Source organism: Myxine glutinosa, chromosome 8 (assembly GCF_964187855.1).
Source record: "Myxine glutinosa chromosome 8, kmMyxGlut1.1, whole genome shotgun sequence".
NCBI lineage: Eukaryota > Metazoa > Chordata > Myxini > Myxiniformes > Myxinidae > Myxine > Myxine glutinosa.
Window position 1 is genome coordinate 32145112 of NC_136268.1, and position 19303 is coordinate 32164414.

Consider the following 19303-nt stretch of genomic DNA (forward strand, 5'->3'; position numbering starts at 1 on the left):
AAGATCATGGCAGATAGTGAGACCCAAAAGCTTGAATGACAGAACTTCTTGGAGAGGATTATTCAGAAAGTGGATGGGAGGGTTGTCCAGTCGGTCTTTTCGGAGAGACATCGTAAGAGTGTGAGATTTGTCAGGATTGAAAGACATGTTCCACTTGTTTGCCCAGTCTGTGATTTTGTCCAGGTCTGCAGAGAGTGAGGAGGCTGCAGACTGCCGATCTGAGGGATGAGGAATGGAGCAGCAGAGAGTGGCTGAAGGGATCTCAGTAATTCAGAGATCTCAGATCTATAATTTGAGAACGGCTGAAGGGATCTCAGTCAAACTTGGTGCAGATATGTATAATGAAGTAAATGAATGAATGAAAGATCGTTTTAAGGCCATTTTCTCCTGCTAGAGCGGGGGTTAGCCTTGCGGGCCCCATGACGATCATGGTTCCCTGTTTGAGGCAGTTTTTATGGCCGGATGCCCTTCCTGTCGCCAACCCTTGGTCACCTCTTTCGATGCGCAGGGATACAGTGTCGCTATTCTAAATCGGGGTACACACCGGGATCATTCCTACCTTTTATTTTATTTCACTTTTACCTAAATATGTTATTTCGGTAAAGATGAGCTGATTATATTTTGGGGTCACGAGGTCAAAGTCTGTATTAGGTCTATAACATGAGAACTTGAAGTTATCTAATTGTCCCCCGTCGCACCGCGGAGCCGAAGGGGAGGGGGGGGGGACTCATGGTTTTCCCCTCCGTCCGTGTGTGCGTGCGTGCATACGTGCGTGCGTGCGTAAGCGAAGGACCGAATTCTAATTTTGTGTGTGGGTGCAACCCACGTCAAAATCCAAGATGGCCACCGCCATATGTCTGAACCTTGTGAGCGGAATATCTTGAAAAATAAGCGAAGTACCAACTTCTAATCTGGTGTGTGGGTGTATCTCGGCATAAGGAAGAACCCTATTGAAAATTGGGTTGCCACGTCAAAATCCAAGATGGCCGCCGCCATGTATGTCTGAACCTTGTGAGCGGAATATCTTGAAAAACAAGCAGGTTGAGTATTGCGCTGCAATACATGTCCCCTACCAAAGTTCAAAGTGCCATAACTTTGTCAAAAATGATCGAATATGCAAATTTATGCACGGTTGATGCTGGTTTTCAAACTTGATCTGAGGTATGCTGAGACACGTGTGTCACGCCTCGCCTCGTTGATAAATCCGCAAGGTCGCTCTGTGGAGCAGCCTGCACGTATTGCACTGTGTGAATTATATAATTACCAACTCATGGTCTGAGGTACTGGCGATTCAAGAGATATCCATTTTTTTTTTTAATATTCAAGAGATAAAATATTTTTAATATTTAATATTTATCTGCCAAACCACGTCCCCAATCGCAAATTCCAAAACGACATTTTAGTCGACTGACATGCCGAACAGATCTGTGAAGTTTCCCCTCGATTGGATCAAAAATGAGGGAGGAGCTCGGTTTTAAAGGTTCATGCTTAAAAACGTCATAACTCTGAAACCATGTGACGCATGACGTCATGCTCGCTGACTTTTTTGTTTGTCATGGGTATGCGATTCTACCTGCAAAGTTTGGCCTCGATCTGTTCTTTGTCAAAAATGATCGAAACGTCGTGAAGTTCGAACTTCATCTGTAACTTATCATGAGGAAACCATCTACCAAGTTTGAAATCATTAGCATTAAGAGTTTAGAAAAAAAGTCCGGAAAACTGTTCTTTGCGTGACGGATTGATGGACTGACGGACGGAGGGACGGCGTGCAAACCTATAGTCTCCTCCGGTGTACACCGGTAGGGGACTAATAAACATAGGGGCAATGCCCCTGGCACTCACCTGGTAGAACAAGTGAATCCTCTTGGATTGCGCTGAGGTTCGGGCATGGAATTTCTAGGAGGAAGTATAATTTGTATGCAATGAAAGTACATGTAATATGGGATCGAGTAAGATCGAGTAAGCTTCACCAGTGCGCGTGCGCGAATTTACGTCACGTCGGCAGCGAGAAGGCGTTCCCCAACACGAACCAATCAGGAACTGCCACGCCCACTTATATGATCTCAGAATTCCTGTGACAGGAATTAGCGTTACACTGGCTGGAAGTCAATCGCTAAAGGCGCTTCCTCAGCGCCAATAAACAGCATACTGCACCGACTAAGGGTATTTTAAACCAATTTCAATGGTTGCTGGAAGACAGGGCAGCATGTAGAATCATACTAACATAATCATAAGAGTTTAAACAAACAAATAAAAAAAATACCTATTTTGGGGGGAAACCCCCCCGAAGACCCACAAAAGGAGCAGATTTTTTTTAATGCCGTGAACAAACTTTGGTTCATCACGGATGATGTTGAAGGATGAAGGTTGTGGTCACGTTTCATCGAAATAGTTTGTGTAGTTTCAGAGGAAAAAGCAAGTTCCTATTTTTTGGGGGGGGGGGGGGGGGGGGGGGTTAAACCTGGATCCACTCTGGCCCCCCGGTAAACCCCCTTCAACCCCGATTTTTTTTTAATGCCATAACAAACTTTAGTCACAACACAACAAATATTATTTGTGCCAAATTTGGTTGCAATCCCATCAGCGGTTTCGGAGAAGAATTTTCAAGTGTTTATGGACTGACGGACGGACAGACGGACAACGCGCCATTGCATAAGCTCCCCTGAACTTCGTTCCAAGTGAGTTAAAAATGGTACCGTTGGAAAGCTGATGATTGATTTACTTGGAACATAAATTCACGACGTGTTGTTAATCATAAAATGTCCATTTTAAAAGCCAGGCTTCCAAGGAGGAAAGAGGAAGAATCTGCATTTTGAGCTTTGATGTGGCAGTTCCAACGGTATGACAAATGGAACCATTTCGAATAAAGTGTGACGGACATGGAAGGAACACACAATTATATATATATATATATATGTTAATACTTCTCAAAGCAATACAACAATTTATCAAAACAAACAACAACTAGATCGGCACTCTGTGGAATGTGTACCTCCGCCAGGCTGAACAGGTTACATTTTGTATCCCACTGATAGGCTGGAGCTGGATTCGGACCTGAACCAAAATCTGATCGGCTTGTTCGTGTCGCCGAACCAACTCATCCCCCAAATTTTGTCATAATCCACCCATAACTTTTTGGAATATTGTGCTATGTCTCGTTTATAGCCCCATCACTCAATGGAGACGAATTACTTACATTTAAAAAAAAACTTTTCGTATCTGGATCCAGAGTCGGATGGTCACCGAAATCGAATCAATTTGTCCTCGTCACGTACACAATCTGTCTGCCAGATTCCGTCTGAATCCGTTCATAACGTTTTGAGATATCCTGTTCACAGACAGACAGACAGACATGGGTGAAAACATGACGTCTGCCCACCTTCGGTGGAGGAGGTAGTAACAAATGGCCTGGTATGAAAGATCCATTAGTTTTCGTGTTTCACTTCTTTGTACATCCTAATTGACACAGATAGACATGCAATATGTTTATGAAGTACAACTTGTCTTTTGATTAAACCAATCGGCGGAGGCCGACTGGGTAGGTATACACACGAGCAGCGTTTGCCTTTTAATAAACTAGGGCATGCCCGTACTATATATATATCTAAAATTATATCCCCCCCCTCTATTTACATGAAATGGTTTGGTCCAAAGCGAACGGCTTGCGAGTACGGTGACAATCCCCCCCCTCTATTTACATGAAATGGTTTGGTCCAAAGCGAACGGCTTGCGAGTACGGTGACAATCCCCCCCCCTCTATTTACATGAAATGGTTTGGTCCAAAGCGAACGGCTTGCGAGTACGGTGACAATCCCCCCCCCTCTATTTACATGAAATGGTTTGGTCCAAAGCGAACGGCTTGCGGAGTTTGGTAAAGAAATCGCCATAGCGTGCACGTAATTAGTTTTAAAACATAGTTTAACGGCAACATAGTTTGCCAACGTGAAATAAATGAATACGCTCTCAAATGTGCCGTCCGAGGCAGAGTCTGTTCGCCACGTTCGGCACACGTGATAGCTCGCTGCTCTCTGATTGGTTGAATCGTTTTTTGGACATAGCTCGGTAACTACTTCTCCGATTAATATGAAACCTTGAAAAGGCACATCCTCGGGTCCCCAGCAATATACCTGGCAAGTTTAAAGTATATCGGACCCGTGGTTGTCGAGAAACAGCGGTCACAGACATACATACATACATACATACATACATACATACATACATACATACATACATACATACATACACACAGAGATTACTGGAATTATAGATAGATGTCTTTAATAGACTTCATTTTGAAAGCAGGGTTCATAAGGTCACGAAAAGCAGCTTATTGTGCTTTGAGCCATAGGATGTAATGAAAACGAGGTTTCCCACTAATTAAAAGGACTGAAAATGCCTATTTTTGAATGAATGACTAATTTGAGTCCAGCACCTTGTTACGGGTGCGGTACACAAAGCAGGTTTCATTGGGAGTGGAAGGACCTTGAGTGCACACACAGCAAGTGAAATGTGAAAAGATGATGTCATCATGAAAGTGAACACACAAACACAGTGTCGCTTCAGTGGTCCAATCAGCCCTCACATAAAATATTTTATTCACCTGTCTGTGGGAAATAAATAAATAAATGATAAAACAGGTACTGCATATCGACTAAGCCTGAAATGGTTTTCTGTCTCACAAGAAACTTCGATTCACTTGTGCAGTAAGGAAGCAATTCTGATGAGGGTCGTGGGGGTTATGGTGGTAAAACATTGCAGAGAGGGGGGTAAGGGGAAAATGGGTGGAAGAGGGAAGAGGCACACAGAATTAGAGGGAAGAATTTTTGAGGAGGAAGTGGAAGAAGACTGGAAAATGGAATGTCAGGAAAAGGGTTGTGATGGGGGAAAGGAGAAGCAGAAAAAGGAGCTTTGGAGGTAGAGGAAGTGATCGAGGCCTTGGGGGGTGTAACAGGATGTGAAGTTTTCAGGCCGCAGGGAATGTTTAATATCCTTTGATATGAGAGCACATATCCACAAATATTGAACAAATAATAATCAACAAACGCATTACTTTTAATACCGTTACTTAAATTTTTACAAATACTCACTAATCCACTTTGTAGTAAAGGAACATATATTTTGAAAGGATCAAACGTTTATTTTCAACACAATTAAAACGTATGATGTGAACGTGTTACACTTTACCGCATGTAACAAATGAGCCCGTGTACATTTATAACCTGCTTATCCCACCGACCACGTGGTTCACTAGCTCGCTCACATGGCTCAATCCCTTTACAGCACAGGTGCGTGCCCACACACATGCATGTATAAACACACACACACACACATGCATGTATAAACACACACACACACACACACACACACATGCATGTATAAACACACACACACACACACATGCATGTATAAACACACACATACATACATTAATACATACATGCACACACATACATACACACATGCGTACATGTACACAAATACACCTACATACATACACACACGCACATACATACATACGCACATACATAAATACATACATACACACACAATGCACACACATACATATAAACACATACACACACATGCATAAACATACACAGACACACAAACATGCACACGCACATATAAACAAATACAGACAAAGACACACACACAGGCACATATAAACAGCAAACACACACAGACACACATACAGGCACATATAAACAGCAAACACACACAGACATACGCACATATAAAACACACACACACACATAAACACATACATACACACATAAACAAACACATATACATACACACAGACACAAATACACATGCACACACTCGTATAAACACGGACATATGAACAAACACCCACACACAAGTATAAATACACACACACACACACATATAAACACACACACACACACACGTATAAACACACATACATACACGTATAAACACACACACACACACACACGTATAAACACACACACACGTATAAACACACACACAGTCACACACGTACACACGTATACACACACACACACACACACATACACGTATAAACACACACACACACACACACACACACATAAACGCATGCATAAACACACACACACACGTATAAACACACACACACACATGTATAAGCACACACACACACGTATAAACACACACACACACACGTATAAACACACACACACGTATAAACACACACACACACGTATGAACACACACATATAAACACACACACACATAAACGTATAAACACACACACATACACGTATAAACACACACACACGTATAAACACACACACACACAAACACGTGTAAACACACACGCATACACGCACACACACACACATATACAAACACACACATATAAACACACACACGTATAAACACACACACGTATAAACACACACACACACACACACACACACACACACACGTATAAACACACGCATGTATACACACGTATAAACATACACATGTATACACACACACACATACAAACACACACACACGTATAAACACACACACACACAAACACGTGTAAACACACACGCATACACACACACACACACACACACACACAAACACACACACGTATAAACACACACACACACGTATAAACACACACACACACACACACACGTATAAACACACGCCGTATAAACACATGCACGTATAAACACACACACATGCACGTATAAACACACACACACACACACACACACACACACACACGATTACACACACACAGCATTGGAATGACAGTTGTCACCTAGTACTTTGAAAGGGCTAAAGAGAAAACATGAATGTAAAGGTCAGATCAAGAGAAACCAGCCCCACGTGATAATTGTATACGGGGAATGAAAGGAATGGACGAGCGACTGAAATGAGAGGAATGAAGGAAGGATAATGTTACATTTCACTGTGAGCTGAAGGGCCTTTTGAGTCTCAGACAGAGGTTCTAAGGTTGAGAATAAGCTTAAGATTTGATTGTGGGAAAGGCGTGTGTGTGTGTGTGTGTGTGTGTGTGTGTGTGTGTGTGTGTTTGTGTGTGTCAATGGTTGCTGTCTCCATATGCGGGTTTCAGAAAGTGGGCTGGAGTCCTCCCATTGCTCGAAGTATCCACCTCTGTCACTGTAAGAGGGATCACGATTCATTTAATATTTTGTGAAATTTTCTTATTCTCAAAGTTTTTCTCCGAGGGCTCTTTCCAGGATCTTCACCGAGCCTCGGACAGCTTCCAACTGCAGTTTGTTTTTAGTAATATTCCCAGGGATGGTTATTAATATCTCGGTAAGGTTATTCTTCATTCGCGTTGCTCAGATTATCACTGGTACAATGTTGGTGTTTTTCAGGTTCAAGGATATTTTGAGTACTGTACTGACATCTCAATTAGCAATGCCATCTTTTATTTTTTTGTACCTCAATACTATATCTGGTCGCAATGTTTTGTTTTCTATGTTCATGCTTGATGGGATCATTTATGTCATTACTTCCTTGTTTTCAATTATTGCTTTTGGTTCATGTTTCTATGAGTTTTTTTGAAACTGGGATATGGAAGTTTTTGCAGATGTGCCAATGGATTACTCCACATACTTTGTTGTGCCTTTGTGTGTACAGCTGCTCTGACATGAGTTTTTTACATCCCGATAAGAGGTGGCTCGTGCTTTCTGTTTCTACTTTGCATAATCTACACCTGTCCAATTGACTCAGTCCTGCCATCTTCTTACAGCCAGTCCTTGGTCTTGGGTATTTAGAATGATTCGTTCTCCATCCCAGTTGAGCTAACCTCTTCTTAGCCATTCCAGTGATCGTTCTTTGTTTATTCATTAATCTGTCCAACTCTTTTTTTTATACCTTCCTGCTCTTTTATCATTTTCCCAATTGTCGGTGTACATCTGTTGATATTTCACTTTATATTTTCCTTTCGTCTGTTTGCGATCATTGGGTCTGTATTTGTTGCTTTATCCGTTTCATGTGTGACATTGCCTATTTGCACATGTTTTTGGAAGTTTCTTGAAAGGTGGGATAGGGATACCTTTTCTGGCTTGCTGTCTTTGTGTTTGCATACAAATTGCATTCGGTAGTCTGTCAAACTTTTCACGTATTCAACCAATCCTACAGTTGTCATTCTGTGCATTTGGTTGAGCTCCATCAGGCCCGCTGCTTCCTTCTCTCGACAAGTATATTCTCGGGATGCATTGATTTTTGCAGAACATTTTGTGGATGATGAGGAGTTTCCTTGTTTTGATATTGAGTTTATTGATCTCCGCTTGTGGCCAGTGTATTATTTCACAGCTGCATTGGAATACTAGTATTGCGAGTTGATGTATGGCTTTGATTTTGTGCCTTGAAGAAAGGTATGTTTTCAGGATCTGCTTTTGTTCTATGCAGGTATTCTTTGGTACTAGTTTCACGCATTTGTTTGTGACATATTTGGTGGTCCTCCGCTACCCCGAGATATTTGTATGAAGCATTGTTTTCTAGTTCCTGTGTTGTTGCATCCAGGTCGTCAGAGTACTGTTTCACTAGTTTCAGTTGTTTTGCCAATTTTTCATCATTCTGTGCAAAGAGTGATGGATCACCAATGTACAGTAGATGTGTCACCTCTCCTATCTCTTTGGAAGTTCTCTTATTGGATGTCAGGGTGCATCTGTGTCATTCTTCATCAATGAGGTTTCTCAGTAGGTCCACGGTCAGTCAAAACAGGAGGGGGTCGGGGAAAGGCTGTCACCCTGGAAGATCCCGAGACATATCTTCGCCCCTGGGATTTCGATCTTTACTTCCGAGTGCTGTAATATCAATGTGGTATTCCAAAGCTCGATTGCTTTCTCAATCAGTTTGATTATTTGGGGATTGATCTTGTACAATTGCATGCATTTTATCATCCATAAATGTGGAACACTATCAAAAGCTTTTTTTGTAGATTATCCAATTTGTGCATAATTTGGTTGTTCTCATTTTAGAGTTTTCGAGTATGGCCTTGTTTAGTAGTGGGTGGTCTATTGTTCAGTAACATCCTCTCTTACATCCCTTCTGTTCTGCCTCTCAGCCTCCTTGTTGTGTTAGGTCGTGGTACATAATTTCTGTGATGATTCCTGTTCAAAGTTTGTATGTTGGTAGTAGGCATGTTATTGGCCGATATTTCTGAGGTAGTTGGATTTCTTCAGATTTTGGGATGAGAAAGGTGTTACCTACAGTGAATCATTCATCCATTTGTTCCCCTTGGATACGTTCATTGAATGCTCGGGCATAGTGAATGTGGAGAGCATAAAATTGCTTTAACCAGAAGTTCTTAATCCCATCTGGGCCAAGGATTTTGAAGTTTGGTGTTTTTGTGATTTGTCCAATTTTGGCTTCATCAAATATTATCGGGGGCATTTCCTTGAGATGTCACTTATTCTCTTCCAAGTTTCGGATCCATTCTACCTCCTTGTTGTGTTCTTTTCGATCTTCATAAATTCTGTGTGTGTGTGTGTGTGTGTGTGTGTGTGTGTGTGCAATTCAGTGAATCATGAACAAAATCTCGTCGTCATTGAGAGGGGGAGCGAAGGCATATGAGAGACTTATTCTGTATGAAAAATGAAACAAGTATGGAAGAATGTAGAAGAGTTAATTCACTGTGAAACGAGGGCTGTGCAGAGTGATTGGAGAGCTCGTGAGGACAAGAGGAGAGCTGGTAAGCGGATGCCATCTCTCCACGCCCATACCTGGCTGCCTCAAGCAGTCCAGCCAATGAGAGCGTGCTTCACCCTGGGTACCCATACCTAGAACCACTCCACCTAAAAACAAACAAAGTCAATATTTTATCTTCGGTTTACTGAATTAACTTGCATTTATTGTTGGAAATCTTCATTTCAGAGAGTTCAAGGCACAGCATTGAATAAATTACATGAAGAAAGATAAAGGCAATTGTTGCAAAGGGAATATATATACATGATAGTATCTGAACTAAAATATAAATGATGACGCACTGTCAGATGGCTCCTCCGAGCTTGGCAGGCAAGGCATGCGTACGTGGCGGTGACGTCACGGCATGCGCTCATTATGTTGGAGAACTGAAATTATAGATTCTGATTGGTTGCTACCAACCGCATCCAGGCGGCTCCATATAATGAGTGGATACCAGGGGTAATGTACCGTGTGACAGGCAGTGCTTATCGCTCCCATTAAGGTACAGCAATAGCTGAATGGGATACCTTAATTGCGGTTCACCACTGATGGTATGGAGTCGCACAATGACTGGTTTATAACCGAAAGGTTTTCAGATTCACAAGTGTATGCAGGACTCACTGCATTGCCCTGATGAAGCCCCAACAAGGGCGAAACCAGGTCGGTAACTGTGAGTTTTGTATGCCCTTGTGATAGTATCTGAACTAAAATCTAAATGATGACGCACTGCCAGATGGCCCCTCCGAGCTTGGCAGGCAAGGCATGCGTACATGGTGGTGACGTCACGGCATGTGCTCATTAGGTTGGACAACTGAAATTATAGATTCTGATATTGCTGGCCAAAATACTGGCCAAAAATATTGGCACCCTTGCACTTTTTTCAAATAATGCACCATTTCTCCCAGAAAGTTGTTGAAATTAAAAGAGCTTTTCATATCCACAGCCTGTATGTATTTTTTTCTTTGGTTTGCAAACACAACACAAACACAACAACTTTGGTTTGCAGTGGAACAAAACAAAAAACGCTGAAAAAAATACTAAATCCTAGCTTATGCCACTCAGAAATCCTAAAATGGCACAGACAATAGGATTGGCACCTATTGGCCAGTTGTTAGAAATAATTAGGATTTCAAGCAGGTGATTCTCCTTTGCTTTGGAATTGAACTCACCTGTGGTGCAGGTGCCTGCAATATAAACCACTCATTCAACCAGTTTGAATGGAGAAAAAGAATCATTCTGCTGTTTTGTGTCACTGTGTGTACCGCAATGAGCAGGGCGAGAAGTAAGAAAACCAGATAATTGTCTGAGGAGGTCAGACAAGATTGTAGTCAAGCACGGATAATCTCAAGGCTACAAGTCCATCTCCAGAGACCTTGATGTTCCTGTGTCCACCGTATGCAATGTTATCAAGTAGTTTAAGGCCCATGGCACTGTAGTCAACCTCCCTGGACGTGGCCGCAAGAGAAAACCTGATCGAAGATTGCAGCGAAGGATTGTTCAAATGATGCAGAAAGCACCTCAATCAACTGCCAAACAGATTCAGGCTGACCTTCAGACACAAGGTACGACAGTTTCAACTCGTACCATCCGTCGCCAACTCAATGAAAGGGGGTTCTATTGTAGGAGACCCAGGAGGACACCACTGCTGAGAGTGAGACATAAGAAAGCCTGACTGGAGTTTTCCAAAACACTCCTGAACAAGCCAGATCCTTCTGGGAGAATGTCCTGTGGACAGATGAGACCAAATTAGAGCCTTTTGGTAAAGCACATCATCTCTATGTTTACAGAAAACAAAATGAAGCCTTCAAAGAAAAGAACACCTTCCCAACAGTCAAACATGGAGGAGGTTCAGTGATGGTTTGGGGTTGCTGTGCTGCCTCTGGCACTGGGTGCCTTGAATGTGTGCATGTCATCATGAAATCAGGAGATTACCAAGGAATTTTGGAGCACAATGTTGAACCCAGTGTCAGAAAGCTGGGTCTCCTTCGAAGGCCATGGGTCTTGCAGCAGGATAATGACCCCACACACACTTCAAAAAGCACCCAGGAATGGTTCAAGACAAAACGCTGGATTGTTCTGAAGTGGCCAGCAATGAGTCCAGATCTAAATCCCATTGAACACATGTGGGGAGATCTGAAAACAGCAGATGGGAGAAGGCACCCTTCAAATCCGGGAGAACTGGAGCAGTTTGCACAAGAACAGTGGGCCAAACTGCCAGTAGAGATGTAGGAAGCTCATTCATGGCCATAGGAAGCGCTTTGTGCTACCAAATATTAAGTCGAGGGTATCAATAGTTTTGTCAATGCCATTTCTTTTTATTTTCTGATTTAAACAGATGTATTAAGTTCTGAATCAAAACCAAAGGTTCTGTAATATTAAGAGTGAAATAAAGAATTGTGGAGACCAAATACTTTCGTCAATTTGAACTTATTTTTGAAGAAAATTGTGAGTTATTTAAAAAAATTGCAAGGGTGCCAATATTTTTGGCCACGACTGTATAGATATATATATATGTGTGTGTGTCGCATAATTTCGTTAATTCTGTAAACTGGCTACTCCTCCCTCCCCCTTCACAACCTGATGCCCTCAAACCAGCTCCATTGGTTATGTCAATTTTTCAAATGATGTCCTCAACCAGGCTGGAGGAAAATCTGTTTATAGGCTTAGCGCTTAATGATGTAGTATTTGGTGCTCTGGGAAGTGGGAAAGAGATGTAAGGAGGGATAGAAGAGAGAAATGATTGATAGCCAAGGATATTGGGATGGATTAGGGATAAAGTGAAGATTATCATGTGAGGGAAGACAGTGGGAGACGCTGATTTGGATATTTGTAGCAAGGACTGGGGCACTGGAAAATTAGAATGGGTTGCTGTCAGTTGTGACCAAATAAATAACACGTTGGAGGAAATTGTGCAGAGAAAAATCGACTGATGTGGAGGAAATTGTCCATAGACAAATCTATATATGACTGATAATTGCACTTGGTGAAAGATAGACTCACATGTCAAATAAAAGCTTTGGGAGAACTATTAATAAGAGGTACAGTAACCTAGTTATCCTGTCCTGTGCACAGCAGGAGACGGGGTATTGCAATCACTTCCATGTGTCTGTCTGCGTGTGTGTCTGTCCGGGCCGTAACTTTTTTACCATTTGAGTTTTGTTATCAAATTTTCAACAAAGCTTTATTATGAGAATATGGAGAAGACAAATTAACAATTTGGTCAAAAGGTCAAAGGTCAGCGTCACCTAAAATCGTCAATTTTCATCCGATTGACCTGAAATTTTAAGAATGTGCATATTGGGTCACATAATTGGTTCACCAATCAAAAGCTAGAAGCTGATTATTATATTTTTTTTAGATCGAAAGCTCAAAGTTCAAGGTTGCATAAAATCATCAATTTTCATTTTGTATTTTTTTTTTCAATGTTTTCGTTATTTTGAGTCTATAGAAGAAGAAGAAGTCTGATTACAAACGGACGTGGACGGGCTTTGCATTTTCAGATGCTTTCTAGTTATATTTTGAATGATGTATGTGGAATATAGAAAGAGGAATGTTCCATAAAGTGGGGCGATTTTGAACGTCGGGTGACTTTGAACACTTTGAACACAAGGTTCATTCGGATGATTTTTTTTCGCAGAAATGTGTTGCAGCTATTTTTTTTTAACTCATAACGAATTCAAAGCCCTCTCCAATTCAAGTAAGACTTTGAGGTGTTCAAACATGGTGAACTAGAATGGCACTCAGTAGAGAGTATATCTCCGCCTGGTGAACAGTTTACGTTTTGTATCCCACTGATAGGCCGGATCTGGATTCGGACCTGAACCAAAATCTAATCTGCTTGTTCTTGTCACATAACCAATTCGTCCACCAAGTTTATTCATAACTCGTCCATAACTTTTTTAAATATCATGTTATATATCGCTTTTCACCGGATCTCTCAATGGTGAAGAATCACTTAAAAATTAAATAATTCTCGTATCAGAATCAATATTCAGATCTTCACCAAAATCGAAACGAATAGTCCTTTACATACACACACACAACCTCTCCACCATGTTTCGTCCAAATCCGTCCACAACTTTTTGAGATATCCTGCTATATATCATTTTTGGCCGGATCACTCAATAGTGAAGAATCACTTTAAAAATTCTACTAGCCGGATCCGGATCTTCACCAAAATTGAATCGATTCTTTCTTGTCACACACACAACCGGTCCACCAAGTTTCGTCGAAATCCGTCCACAACTTTTTGAGATATCCTGCTATGTATCGTTTTTGGCCCTATCTCCCAATGGTGAAGAATCACTTTTAAAATTCCAGTAGTCGGATCCGAATCCGGATCTTCACCAAAATCTAATCATTTCGTCCTGGTCACGTACCCTATATCTCTGCCAAATTTCGTCCGAATCAGTCCACAACGTTTTGAGATATCTTGTTCACAAACGGACGGACGGACGGACGGACAGACGTGAAAACATAACCTCCATGCACCTTTGGTGGCGGAGGTAATCAGTAGGGGTTCAAACACGCCCCAAGCATGATAGGTGACTTTTAACACCTTAATATCAAAAAAAATACCCATCAACCCCAAATCTTATGGTTGCCAAATTGGAGTGTTGGAAAGGTCACACCCTGGAGGGGAATTTGAAGCCAGTAATTCCACACATTTATTTTGTTTAAGTTCTTCAAAATTGTAAAAAAAAAAACTTCAAAAAGTGTTCAATTTCACCCCGCTTTACGGTTATGTAATCGAGTCCGTATTTGCGACTTGTTGCTGATATTTGTGACGATGCTGGAAGTCTGTTGATGTAGGCCTGAAAGTCTGCCTGGGTAGGTCACGGCACTTGTTAGTTACACGTTGCACTCATAAACCAATGGATTGGAGAGGAAAGAGGACTTTGAAAAAGGTCAAAGGGTAAATCAAAGGGGGAGATGGCAAGCTCACCACACTGATGACAAATAAAGAAGAGCTTTTTATTTAAAAAGGAAAAGAGACAAGAAGCCATCTACTTATTTAATACGCATATATGGTGTAACCCCACCTTTCCTTCCTCTTCGCAGCATAGAAGCCACTTCCCTTTTCTCTCCACTCCAACCAGACTTGGGCATCCTTATTTTTCTCTTCTATTTCCTCCTTCTTTGCTCAATTCAAATTGTCACAATCCTTCAACTCTCTTGCATTGCGTACATAATAAATAGACGCCTCATATACAGCCTGGTGTTGGCATAGCGGTTAGGGTGCCGGCTTGGGATCCTAGGATCCTGGGTTCGAATCCCGGTCGATCGCTGAATTAATGCCAGGGGGGTTGACTCAGCCTGTCATCCTTCCGAGGTCGGAAATTTGAGTACCAGTTCACTGGTAATTCTGTGTTTGTCGGAAGAGGCGACGAACAGGGTTGGCTGCAGGAAGGGCATCCGGCCATAAAACATCGCTTCAAAAAGGGGACCCCTGTGCCTGAAAAAGGCCAACCCCTGCCTTGAGAAAATGGCCTCTGAAGGTGGTCTCTCTCTCTACGCAAAAGTAAATTTGTAAGCGACATGGAGAGTAGTTTCTACAATAAAAAAGTAGTTTCTACCTGGAAAGTAGTTTCTACAATAAGCTTAGATGCAATAAATAATGTGTTATTGATTTTGACTCATTGGTTATTGATCATGCCGGTGACCTGTCTGGTCCTTGATTTGATCCTCAAGGGGGTCAAACTTTAAACCCAACACTCATCCAGGTGAGGGGAGTGACAGTAAGAGCACACGATCAGGTGTTATGGAGCACAACGTCCTCCAGACGGCGTAAAATATTCGCCTACACACAACGTCTGTAATTGTGTAGGCGTAAAATATTCCACGGCGCTGAGACTTGTTCCAAATGGAAAAAGATATACGGTAATGTTCTGTAGATGTGGAAGTGAAAGTTAAGTGAATAACAAGTAGATGCGGTACATAAAGCTTGATTGGTTGGCTACATAAAGTACATAAATATGTCAATTACAAGAATTCCTCCAATGTGAACGCAGCACATGACGAGCCAAACGGCAGTTTGCCGAATCGAACGTCGTTGTAAAAAAAAAAAAAAAAAGGTCAAAAAATTTATACACCAATGACTCATTGGATGGCCTGGATCATAAAGAGAGCGGAATTGGTGTGCAGTGAATAAAATGGTGCACCCAGGCAGAAAATGAAACCTGTTTCAACAAGAACGCGGGTTATTGTTACGGCAAGCGCACAAGGAAGAAAAGAGGAACAAAATTGTAATACTGATAGATCACCTTTGAAAGACTTGTAATATTGAGGAATCGGTAGGGGTCAAAGTTGAGAGTGTAAAGAAAGGTCAAAATAGGATGCTGTGATATCGGTCAATCCCATATAGGGCATCCTCGAAACAAATGAGAATGTCTGCAGGGAAAGGCAGATTGTCGATTATGTGATGCTGACTTTCTACTGCTAGGTACAGGGACAAAAGGCAAAATTGAGGAAAGAATCATTGATTTAGGACAGGATTTCTTCACATGGTAGTCGGCTCATAGAAGCAGCCAAGGTGCATTGCACTTCAATATTTGATGGGATTCTGGGAAGGGTTCCAAAGGAGTTCCTTTTAAAAGTTGTGCGTAAACAGCCCAGTAATTGCGCCATTTGTTAGGGCAATGCAGGAAGCCTTTTTGGACACCACCAGGATATTAAACGCTGTATTCCACACGAGCAATATCCGTCGCTGTCCCTGATGCATTGCCACAAAATATAGAAACACGCTGTGCTTCTGTAGAACCTGGCACCTACCTGGAAATCACATCGCTAATGTGACATTTTGCAATGCCCTGCTGGGACAGGTGTGAGTGATTATGGTGTGCACTGCCAATCAATGATCGCTCACACATCTTTTCAATGGAAGAATATCCCTGTTGGAAACGTGCTTTCCAGCCCAGCAGCATTTCCATTACAACAGGTAAAAGAGGAGCCGAGCGGTGAGTTATTCGCAGTCAATACTCATGGTACCAGAGAACTGTAATGAAATCTGGTCTCCTTTGAATAAAGTTACGTAATTGTTCTTAAATACATTGTTCAGGATGCAACAATTCAACAACCTGGGTTCCATCTTCCGAGCAGCATGTGGACAACCCTCGCCGGGATAAGGACTGGGCAGACATAGCAGATGTGGCCACCTGATTCAGGAGTGTCTCCTCAAAACCTCGCCTAGCTGTGACGACGGAAACTCTGCACAAGCCATGGAACCCATCATAACATGCTGTACCCGACACACGTTTCAGGGCGACATCTTGGAGTTAAAGTCACTCTCCAACAGGAATTTGGAGTGGCTAGGGGACGTACAACTAAATATGTGACGATAGCTTCTGCTAAGCCGTATGAAAGACGAAGAAGAAGAAGAAATGTTCTTGAGATTGAGGTTCCCTGAGGTTCTTGTGCAGAAATCAATTTGCAATTTTCGAAATGACGTAATCCACCCCAGAATACTCGGTGAGCATGCGCACAAACCTTTATAACCGGCAGTTTGGGGCACCATAAAGTATATCACACGTGAGTAAAATAAGGATTGTTACCTAAAATGGCTCACAAAGCTTCTAAAAACGTAAAAGAAGCGAAAAATACTTGGAAACGTTCCTGAAAGAAAGGGCTGTGTCTGTGCACAACGAAAGACTTGGAGAACTCCCTCATTCCATATTTATCTGTTTAATACCAGCCGATCCAAAGAGGAGGTTATTATGAGTGAGCTTCACTCAAAGAACAGATATGGCCACGACCTGGTGAGCTGGTGTTACAAATAGCATCAGGAAACGAGGACTGTGTATCCAACAGGCATCTCCCTTCAAGGGTAATTCTAAAAAATAATTATAAAGGGTAATTCTAAAGGGTAATTCTAAATGGTAATTCCAAACGGTAATTCTAAAGGGTAATTCTAAAGGGTAATTCTAAATGGTAATTCCAAACGGTAATTCTAAAGGGTAATTCTAAATGGTAAATCTAAAGGGTAATTCTAAAGGGTAATTCTAAAGGGTAATTCTAAAGGGTAATTCCAAAGGGTAACTCGAAAGTGTAATTCTAAAGTGTAATTCCAAAGGGAAATTCTAAAGGGTAATTCTAAAGGGTAATTCTAAATGGTAATTCCAAACGGTAATTCTAAAGGGTAATTCTAAATGGTAAATCTAAAGGGTAATTCTAAAGGGTAATTCCAAATGGTAATTCCAAACGGTAATTCTAAAGGGTAATTCTAAATGGTAAATCTAAAGGGTAATTCTAAAGGGTAATTCTAAAGGGTAATTCTAAAGGGTAATTCCAAAGGGTAACTCGAAAGTGTAATTCTAAAGTGTAATTCCAAAGGGAAATTCTAAAGGGTAATTCTAAAGGGTAATTCTAAATGGTAATTCCAAACGGTAATTCTAAAGGGTAATTCTAAATGGTAAATCTAAAGGGTAATTCTAAAGGGTAATTCCAAATGGTAATTCCAAACGGTAATTCTAAAGGGTAATTCTAAATGGTAAATCTAAAGGGTAATTCTAAAGGGTAATTCTAAATGGTAATTCCAAAGGGAAATTCTAAAGGGTAATTCTAAAGGGTAATTCTAAATGGTAATTCTAAAGGGTAATTCTAAAGGGTAATTCTAAATGGTAATTCCAAACGGTAATTCTAAAGGGTAATTCTAAATGGTAAATCTAAAGGGTAATTCTAAAGGGTAATTCCAAATGGTAATTCCAAACGGTAATTCTAAAGGGTAATTCTAAATGGTAAATCTAAAGGGTAATTCTAAAGGGTAATTCTAAATGGTAATTCCAAACGGTAATTCTAAAGGGTAATTCTAAATGGTAAATCTAAAGGGTAATTCTAAAGGGTAATTCCAAACGGTAATTCTAAAGGGTAATTCTAAATGGTAAATCTAAAGGGTAATTCTAAAGGGTAATTCTAAAGGGTAATTCCAAACGGTAATTCTAAAGGGTAATTCTAAATGGTAAATCTAAAGGGTAATTCTAAAGGGTAATTCTAAAGGGTAATTCCAAAGGGTAATTCTAAAGAGTAATTCTAAAGTGTAATTCTAAAGGGTAATTCTAAAGTGTAATTCTAAAGGGTAATTCCAAAGGGTAATTCTAAAGAGTAATTCTAAAGTGTAATTCTAAAGGGTAATTCTAAAGTGTAATTCTAAAGGGAAATTCTAAAGGGTAACTCGAAAGTGTAATTCTAAAGTGTAATTCCAAAGGGAAATTCTAAAGGGTAATTCTAAAGGGTAATTCTAAATGGTAATTCCAAACGGTAATTCTAAAGGGTAATTCTAAATGGTAAATCTAAAGGGTAATTCTAAAGGGTAATTCTAAAGAGTAATTCTAAAGTGTAATTCTAAAGGGTAACTCGAAAGTGTAATTCTAAAGTGTAATTCCAAAGGGAAATTCTAAAGGGTAATTCTAAAGGGTAATTCTAAAGAGTAATTCCAAAGGGTAATTCTAAAGAGTAATTCTAAAGTGTAATTCTAAAGGGTAACTCGAAAGTGTAATTCTAAAGTGTAATTCCAAAGGGAAATTCTAAAGGGTAATTCTAAAGGGTAATTCTAAAGAGTAATTCTAAAGGGTAATTCTAAAGGGTAATTCTAAAGGGTAATTCTAAAGGGTAATTCTAAAGGGTAATTCTAAAGGGTAAT

At 40.8% G+C, this 19303-nt stretch overlaps 1 protein-coding gene across 4 annotated transcripts in view; it reads right to left on the reverse strand.

The window, feature by feature from the left end:
- Positions 1 to 4554: 4554 nt before the first annotated feature.
- The window catches only part of LOC144893255 (double C2-like domain-containing protein alpha), a 46053-nt gene continuing 31304 nt past the window's right edge, over positions 4555 to 19303 (reverse strand). For all 4 annotated transcript variants that reach the window (XR_013624284.1, XR_013624285.1, XM_078783126.1 and 1 more), the window contains one exon: positions 4555 to 9779. Coding sequence is in view for 2 of the 4 variants with exons in the window: in XM_078783126.1 (XP_078639252.1) it covers positions 9610 to 9779 (170 nt within the window). In the remaining 2 variants the exon portion in view is untranslated. The remainder of the gene's footprint in view (positions 9780 to 19303) is intronic.